Source organism: Zea mays, chromosome 10 (genome assembly GCF_902167145.1).
Source record: "Zea mays cultivar B73 chromosome 10, Zm-B73-REFERENCE-NAM-5.0, whole genome shotgun sequence".
Taxonomy (NCBI): Eukaryota; Viridiplantae; Streptophyta; class Magnoliopsida; order Poales; family Poaceae; genus Zea; species Zea mays.
Genome location: NC_050105.1, coordinates 118,793,115 through 118,802,615, shown reverse-complemented (window position 1 = coordinate 118,802,615; position 9,501 = coordinate 118,793,115). Strand labels below are relative to the sequence as shown.

The window sequence follows — 9,501 nt, the reverse complement described above, 5'->3', positions numbered from 1 at the left end:
TGCCACCATCTTTATCAACCGGGATAATATCAATACTAGGGAGGGTTCTTGGCGCATCAGATTGTGTTTTGTTAGCAAATTTTGATGGTAAATCAGTACCCTTTAATGTGTTAAATTTGCTTGTTTTTTGATACATTAGAAGTCTTCTATGTATAGCTGCTCACATCGGTCTTGTTCTCCCCCATCCTATTCTGGCAAGGGATCAGAAGAAAAAGAACTAGCAACACAGATATATATGGGGTACAAATATTCTACAACAGGACAAAAAACGTAACTTCATGGCAGCTTAATGTCAGCCAAACGCACAGCCACAATACTGCCATACTGGTGTCCTGAGAAACATGGTTTCAAAGGCGACGCCTAGGCATCGAGGCGGCCAAAAAGTCTAGGCGTCCCTGTCGCCTAGCCAAGAGTCGTCAAGAGGGGAGGGGGAAGCCTAGCAGAGACTTTGGGGAACGGGATCGGCGGCGCAGAACTCGGGGGAGTGTCGAGCTCGGGGGAGCGGCGGTGCAGAACTCGGGGGAGCGGCGGTGTAGAGGTTGAGGGAAGCCTAGCACAGACTTTGGGGAGCGGGATCGGCGGTGCAGAACTCGAGGAGTCCCGAGCTCGGGGGAGCGGCGGCGCAGAACTCGGGGGAGTGCCGAGCTCGGGGGAGCGGCGATGCAGAGGTCGGGGGAGTGGCGATGCTGAGACTCGGGGGAGCGCCACCGAGCTTGGGGGAGCAGGAGCAGCGATGCTTGGTTGTGGATGAGCGGCGACAGTGAGATGGGAGCAACCCTAACCGGAGGATATATGGGCTGCCTGCCTGGTGGGCTGGGCCATCTTTTCTACCCCTTCCTTCTTTTTTTCTTTCTCCCCTTTTCTTTTTCTTCCTCGTATATGTTGTTGTTCTGTCTTTTCTTTAATTGGTAAGGCGTCGCCTTGCTCGCCTTAGTAAGCGCCTAGGCGTCGCCTAGACGTCCAGGCGGTGGCCCAACGCCTTGTCTCGCCTTACCGCCTTAAGAACTATGCTGAGAAAATCATAGGCAGTAAGCATAGTACAGACCCACAAGCCAGCAAATATGATTGAATGGCAAACTGCTCCAGATCAAAATCAATTTCACTGTCACTGTGAGAACGCAGCAATTGGTTCGCAGTTCCAACATTCCTGTCCTCGCGGAAGGGGCACTTCCAGTTTTTGGTGGACAAAGTATTGAACAAACTGAGTAGCTGGAATGGGAGAAACTTCTCAGTGGCAGGGCGCTTAACTCTGGTGAAAACAGTGCTTACCTCACAACCAATTTATCTATTAACCGCGCTTAATGCTCCCAAGGCAACGATTAGCCTACTAGACTCCAAAAGAAGACAATTCCTTTGGGCTGGTTCTGAACGACTGACGGGCGGAAAGTGCAAAGTCAATTGGAAACGGGTGGCGAGGCCAAAAGCCCTTGGGGGCTTGGGAGTTCTCGATTTGGGCGCTTTTGCGCGTGCCTTGCGCGCGAGATGGCTCTGGCATAGTTGCACCTCATCACGGAATATTTGGGACAACTTAGAGATTCCTTGCTCTGATGTTGATAGACTGCTTTTTGCGGCATCAACGACCATTGAGATTGGTGATGGTTCTAAAATCTCCTTCTGGGGCAGCGCTTGGGTGAGGGGGCAAAGGCCAAAGGACTTGGCGCCTCGTCTCTTTTCTATATCAAGAAATAAGAGGAAATCTTTGGCGGAGGCGGTCACAAACAATGCCTGGATCATGGATCTTGCGCTGTTCGACAGACCGATTACTCCCCACCACATTCATGAGTTCTGCATTCTTTGGTCTGAAGTCCAAAAGATCCAGTTTCACCCAAAACGTGATGATGCCATCACCTGGAATTTCACTGCGGATCACCGCTACACAGTCAAATCGGCATATCAGGCCCAATTTTTGGGCTCTGTTCACACAAATTATGACCTCATCATCTGGAAGAATTGGGTGCCTCCAAAATGCAAGTTTTTCAGCTGGTTAGCAATTCAAAATCGCATTTGGACAGCAGATCGATTAGCCGCCAGGAATTGGCCCCATGAACCAACTTGCGTCTTGTGTCGTGCTGCCCTGGAATCAGGGCTTCACCTTTTTGTGGAATGTTGTTTCATCAAAAGAATTTGGGAGGAAGTTGCTGTTTGGGTAGCTGTTGAGGGCCTGAAGCCGTCTAGCTGGGGGTGACCCCCCTCGCTGGGGCATTGGTGGGAAAATCTGGCTTTTTTGCCGGGATGCAATAGAAAAGGCATCAGATCACTATTGATCCTTGTAAACTGGGAGATTTGGCGAGAAAGAAATGTGAGAATCTTTGATCGCAGATTCTCGAGCTGCCAACAAATCATTGCCAAAATCAAGAGTGAGACAGCAGCCTGGAATTTGGCAGGGGCCAAGCACCTAGCTACCCCTTAACAGCTATTTAGTGGGGTCTGTTTTTATTTCTGTTTATTTCTCTTCAGGTTGGACCTTTGCCTAGTGCTTCAGTCACTGTATTGACTTAAACCTCTTGTTATTCTTCTTATCAATATATCTTGGCAGACCTCCTGCCTTTTCAAAAAACATTCCTGAAAGAAATAGCTCATAGCAAAAAAGTGGATACTTGGCACATGCATATATAGTTCAGCCATTATACTATCATCATACTACACATGCATATAATAATGGTGGCAGGTCACTATGCCCGTGTTTGGTTCAGCTTCTGCTCGGCTTCTGGCCGCCAGAAGCAGAAGCTAGAACCAAACACTCAGCTTTTGACGCGGATTCTGGCCGACGCGCTTCGGTAAGAAGCCCCCCGCGCACGCTCCACTGGAAGCGGCCTTCACTTGGCTTCGGATAGAAGTCTGTCCACTTCGCGCTGGGTTAGGGTTCTCACCGAAGCACGCGCCGCCGCAGCGCACCCAACACGCCGCCGCCGCGCACCCATCTCGCCACCGCCGCCGTCTTCGCAGGTACGGCCGACCTCCCTCCGTGAACTCCTCCATCCCAACCGTCTGTTTCCCTCAGCGGCGTCTCATTCCCGTCATTTCTAGGGTTCGCGCAACCTCTTCGCCGTAGCCCCGTCGCGAAGGAACCTCTCCCCCTGTCTTCTTCGTCTTCAAAGGTACGGGCTCTCTCCTCCATCCGGACCCTCTCATTCACCGCCACCGCCACGGACTTTGGTTGACCCATTTACTATCGCTAGGGTTACCGCACCCACACCGGCGCCGCTGCTTCTCGTCGTGAAGGTTCCTCTGCTCCCCCAGGTCGCGTCGTCATCTTCCCAGGTACGGTGTACCTCGCCTCGATCCCGACCGTCATCTCGTGTTGCTAGGGTTCGTCCTGCCCCGTTTGGTATTTGTTTAGCCTTGAACCACTGCCGACTGATCTCTTGTTTATTCAGTTAATCATTACTGTTATGGATCCACGTACTAAACTAATTTTTTGTGCATTGTCGCCTTCAGATACCCGTATCACGTCGGAGGTCTGTCTTCGGTTTTAAGATTCAGTGCAACCAAGGTAATGTGATACTCAATTTGTTGCGCACTATACTGTCAACAGGTGCTGCCCCAATTTTTTATTATGGTTTTCTTGGGATACCTTTCATCTGTTGTGTCACTATTATTTGTTGACGGATTAGTTGATACTTTGGTAGTTAGTACCTGTTGTTTGTATGGTGTACTCGGGGTCTTTATTACTTTGTTTGTCACAACCTTTTCTATGTTCAGGGTTGAGTTCATAATTTGTTAGTTACTACCTGTGTATGTATTAGAAGATCGAGTTCGAAATATGTTCACGTTTTTGGGTAATCCATTGACAGTCTGTTAGTACTATTATTAGTACACACGTGCCTAGTAAATTGTGGTACTTGTCCCCTACTTTGTTAGCAGCCTAGGCACAGGACATGTGACTACGCAAAATTTTTGTAGATAGTCCCCATGTCTGGTATACTAACGACCTAATAAATCCACATCAGATGGATTCAGCAGACTCCATAGCCGACAAGGCAATTGGAAGGATGCAAGAGATTGCAGACAAGATTTTTTCGGTAGCGAGGGAAACAATCCGTCCTGGTCGCGGGTTGACCTCATTTGACGCTACAAAACTTCGTGTAGCATTGGAGGACATAGCTTGCATGCTGGAGCAAGACTCTCTGGTGTTGCAAGAGAATTTGGACATCGTGAACAACGTAAACAACCCGGGTGACAGCAGCTACGAACCTTCTACCTTGTCCTCACCACCCCCTGCTGACGACGACCTTACTCCAGACTGGGACTTTGCGGAGCACTTCGAAAACTTCTGGGGTGTTGAATATGACTCCGATCAGATGCCTTCGTTTAGTGACAATGAGGTTTAAGTTAGAACATGTTGAACCTACCTGAAAGGTGTTAGGGTTTAGGGTTAGATCAGCCTTTTGCTTACTGCGCACTTGTAAAGTGTTCCCTGTGCTTTTGTGTCTACCGGCACATGACTTCCTTAAGTCTGTATATGTAATTATGTCAAACCGAATGTGACTCCTTATGGTAGTACCTTATGTTATTATATGGTCAGTTAAGTGTTCACTTTGTTTGGTTAGTAAAAGCACTTCAATACGTATTTTCATATCGTGTACACTTGTTTTCCACTAGATGGACAAGTCTGGCAAAGTCATTGCAAAATGGGATAGTAGAGCAACAAAAATTTACACAGAAATTTGTGTAGAAGAGGTCAATGCACGGAACAGGCCACAACAATTTCTTAATGCCGAAGGGTATGCTAACCTCATAAGGAAGTTTAAGGAACGCACAGGTCGCACTTACACCAGGGATCAAATGAAGAATAGGTGGGACTCCTTAAAGAGAATGTTCACCCAGTGGAAAACTCTTAATGAAAGGGCTACAGGTCTTGGTCGAGACCCTCATACTGGTTCAATCAGTGCGCCAGATGAGTGGTGGGCCAAGCAAAATGAAGTAAGTACGTTTTTTTATGTAGACTAACAATAGTATTGGCCATCTGAAACTAGGAACTACCATGTTGGTGCAGGCAATGCCAGGTTGTATTATGTTCAAAACAGCCCCCCTAGAGAATGAGGACGAGCTAAAGATTATGTTTGGACCCATTGTCTGCACAAATGAAAGAACCCTTGTTCCAGGCGTCGAGGATGCTAATTCATCATCTGACGATCATTTGGAAGCCACTTTAGGTGGGGGTGAAAACAACACACCTGACCCTTGCTCAAATGCGACTGGGAAGCGTAAGGTGCGTCATGATTCTCCTAAGCCAAAGAGGAAAAAAGATTCGAGGGAAGAGTACATGAAACGCCTTGTGGAGGCTTTTGAGTCGCGTTCAAGGACCACTAACAAGTCCGTCACCTCTACTGAGACCGACCCTGTGCGTGTTGAGGTTAGTGCGCAGTTGCAACAAGTGATCGATGATGGTTCACCAGAAGGCAGCGACCTCCATTTGTTTGCCACTCATCTGTTCATTGAGAAAAAATATAGAGATATATTTGCTTCACTCAAGACCGCAGAAGGAAGGAACGCTTGGCTGCGCCATGCATTCGAGATAGATGTTAAAAAGTCCAATTAGATGCTGCTGGTCCGACAACAGAGGCTTATGTTGAAAAGTCCAATTAGATGATGCTGCTGGTTTATGAGTCATGTCGTTTCAGTTTTATGAGGATTGTCGTCTTATGAGTCATGTCGTTTCAGTTTTATGAGTCATGTCGTTTCAGTTTTATGAGGATTGTTCTTTGAAACAATTTTCCAAATATTCGAGTTGAACATGTATTTCAATAATCAGAGTTGTAAGCTTGTGAACAATGTGAATCTGTGAACTTTATGTCACCTATAATACATGATTATGTGCCTTGTAAACTGTGCTTGTACATTAGTATGGTGCTTATACAACTGTGGTTGCATATGAATTTTTGCCTGTTGTTTCTGTGCATGCAGATGTGTGATCCTTATGCACACACATCTGATGATGATGAAATGGATGACACAGATGGTGAATTGCTTGTTGCTCTATATGCTGTGGACATTTGGGACAGGCATTTCAGTCAGGGTCCTAGAAGAACATTGGTGGAAACTGGTATTCAATGGGTTGAGAGAACGTTGGAGAGTAGTAACGACTGCTTCGACATGTTTCGCATGCGACGAACTGTTTTTAGACGATTGCATGACACGTTGGTAGAAAATTATGGTCTACTTCCTAGTCGGGGTGTCAGTACTATGGAAGCTCTTGGCATATTCTTGTGGGCATGTGGGGGTCCACAATCTTTTAGGCAGATAAGGAATAAGTTTGGTCACTCCTTGGAAACAATTAGTCGTAAGTATAGTGAAGTCCTTAATGCATTGTATAAGATGTCATCTGAAATAATCAAGCCAAAAGACCCAAATTTCTTCGAGATTCATCCTCGTTTGCGAGAGGCGAGGTTTTGGCCACACTTCAAGGATTGCATATGCGCAATTGATGGTAGTCACTTTCCAGCGGCAGTCCCGGCCTCGGAGCAAGCCAAATATATTGGCCGACACGGTTACGCATCGCAGAATGTAATGGCCGTTTGTGACTTCGATATGAGGTTCACATTTGTTGTCACATGATGGCCAGGATCCGTACATGACACAAGAGTATTACAAGATACTTTGATAACTTATGCGCACAGGTTCCCCCATCCACCGGAAGGTACATAAATATGTAGTACTTTTCTATAATACGGTATTATTTTATGTCTTAAGTATTTAACATTTGTATTGCATGATTGTGCAGGTAAATACTATCTTGTCGATTCAGGTTATCCAAATAGAAAGGGGTACCTTGCACCTTATAAGGGTCAGAAGTACCACATTTCGGAATGGCAAAATGCGAGGCAACCTATTGGGAGCAAAGAAGTATTCAACTATGCACACTCATCGCTGCGCAATGTTATTGAGCGATCGTTTGGGGTGCTCAAAATGAAGTGGAGAATTCTACTAAGTCTCCCTTCTTTTTCGCTTGAGAAACAATCGAAGATAATTATTGCATGTATGACTTTGCATTACTTCATTAGAGATAGTGCTCTACACGATAGAGATTTTGATGAAGTAGGACCTAATAGCCTGAGTCATGATGTACCTGTAGGTGAGAGTAGTACTAGCACATCTGATGAGTTAGACATGACTGCTTTTCGAGATGCAATTGCTAATGCATTAGTGTCGTAGTTAACGTTGTCAATGTAACCGGTACTTATGATGTAATCAACTCCACTAATTATTGTGTAATGACCTTTTGTTGGTTTACTGTTTAAGTTTATCTTTTGTTCGAACAGAATCTGCAATATGAGAATCTGTTTATCCAAACACGTAGATTCTAGCGAACAACTTTTCTGCACAGCTGGCGAACCAAACACCTAAATTCTAACCACCAGCTTTAATTTTCCCAACAGCCAGCTTTTCCCCACAGCCAGCTTTTCAGAAAAGCTGGTCAGAAAAAAGCCGAACCAAACACGCCCTATTATTGCATATCAATTTCTTAGGCCCAGTTTGGTTTGAGGGGCTAAAGATTAGTCCCTCTATTTTAGCCTCATTTAGTTCCTAAGGCCATGTTTGGTTTCTTTAGTCTAGGGACTAAAATTTAGTCCCTAACATTTTGGTTCTAGAGGCTAAAATTAGTAGAATATACTAAGTGACTCATAAAAAGACTAAAATGGTCTTTAACATTCTTCTACTATTAGTACAATTGAACTAAATGAGGGGCAAATGTGGAATTAATATGATTTAGTTCCTTTTAGCCACATCTTGAGGGACTAGGGGCTAAAGCAGTTTAGTCTCTGTTTTAGTCCTACCATTTGGCAATTTAGAAACTAAATGAGACTAAAATGGAAGGACTAATCTTTAGTCTATCAAACTAGAAGAGGCCTTAATTTGGAGGCTTCTATACCAATGCAACAAAATATATACTCATTTCATCTGGTCTGCTTCGTTAGCTTGTTGTGCGTGTATACACGAGTTAATTATGATGTTTTATCTGTTGCACTGCATAGTGGGCCAGTATACAGATCTAACAGGACATGTAACTCTCGGTGCATATTTCCACTATGCATGCCAAAGTTTAATCACTCCATATAAGTACATTGTATTTTCTTCGCCTTATTATAAGTGAAACAATAAGACCACACTCAAGCAAGAACAAAATATATATGCACCGAGAGTGAAATACATAGACGCCGGCTGGTGTAGACATCACACATGCATGGTTATTGAGATTTTATTTGGAGTGACTGGCTTGAGAAGATTAGATTTAGGAGGTGTTTGGTTTTTAGGGACTAATTTTTAGTCCCTACATTTTATTCCATTTTATTTATAAAATTGTCAAATATAGAAACTAAAACTCTATTTTAGTTTTTAAATTTAGCGATTTATAGACTAAAATGAAATAAAATAAAGGGACTAAACATTAGTCCCTAGAAACCAAACACCCCTTAATTTGGTTCACTCGGAGAGGATAAAACTGACTTGCTTGCATTGAATGAGAATGCCATGTATAGACACAGCTTTCCTTTTTCATGTTAGGGAACCCAAAAGAGATGATGGCAATATGAAAAAAAGTCTCGGCGCAACCTGGATGGTGCACTGAGTGGAATGAAGGCAGACGAAAAAAGGACGCGTCATGTCCAAACAGGTATGGACAAAGCATAACCTATATCCTCTATCAGATACTTCCTGCACCAATCAACTAGGAAATATAGGCTTCATTTTGGGCTGTAATGAATCTGCAGTCAATATGTCGGTTAATGTTTTGAAGAACATGGAAACAGGTAGAACTACGGTGGTTAAAAAATCTGCAAAACATTCAGTCAGTAAGGATTTAGAGGACAGGAATGGAGAATCCTTTCACTTATAGTGATGATGAGGCCGATGAAATTAACAACGACCTTTTATCTCACTTAATAAAGGATGTTTCAGACGTGGATCTAGACAGAAAGATTTGTGATCTTATAGCTTCCACAAGAAAGTCAAAAAAACACCTAAAGAAACCTAAGGGGCAGAGAGGCGGTAGAAATTTGAAAACAAGTGATCCGGCCTCTTCTCCTTGACACAAGTGATCCCGGGAAGTAATAAACAATTTAAGTTTGAATTGAATTGGTTTCTTCGTGAAGGCTTTGATGAGAGTGTTAAGGAAATTTGGACCAAGACGACTACAGGTCGAAATTCCATACAAAGATGGAACAACAAGTTGAGTGCTCCGCATAGATTTCTACGACGATGGTGTTGGATCTTTTATGGGCTTGGCCCATTTATTGAATAAACTCTAATGTGTGTAATGATGGAGAATACCAATAGTACCACATTGGAAGTCCAAGGGTCTTTATTCCACTTAACTTGAGAAGTCAAGAAATGGACAAGGGCGTGCCACGCGCGCGCGCGCCGCCGGCGGCGGCCGGGCGTGGCGAGGCAGGCGGGCGTGGTGTTGGTTGTGTTAATATTTAGCATTCACTAACCGCGTTAACCTTTCAGTTGCCTGTCTCCTCGTCAGCCGAGTGACCCTGTCTCTTCGTCAGCCAGCCG

The 9,501-nt window shown here is 44.6% G+C and overlaps 1 protein-coding gene across 1 annotated transcript; it reads left to right on the top strand.

Moving 5' to 3' along the window:
* Positions 1 to 4,602: 4,602 nt before the first annotated feature.
* Positions 4,603 to 5,542, top strand: LOC109943139 (L10-interacting MYB domain-containing protein-like). Its single transcript, XM_020545994.1, has 2 exons — positions 4,603 to 4,923; positions 4,997 to 5,542. Exons 1-2 carry the CDS (start codon positions 4,603 to 4,605, stop codon positions 5,540 to 5,542), a joined length of 867 nt encoding a protein of 288 aa, XP_020401583.1.
* The last annotated feature ends 3,959 nt before the right edge of the window (positions 5,543 to 9,501 follow it).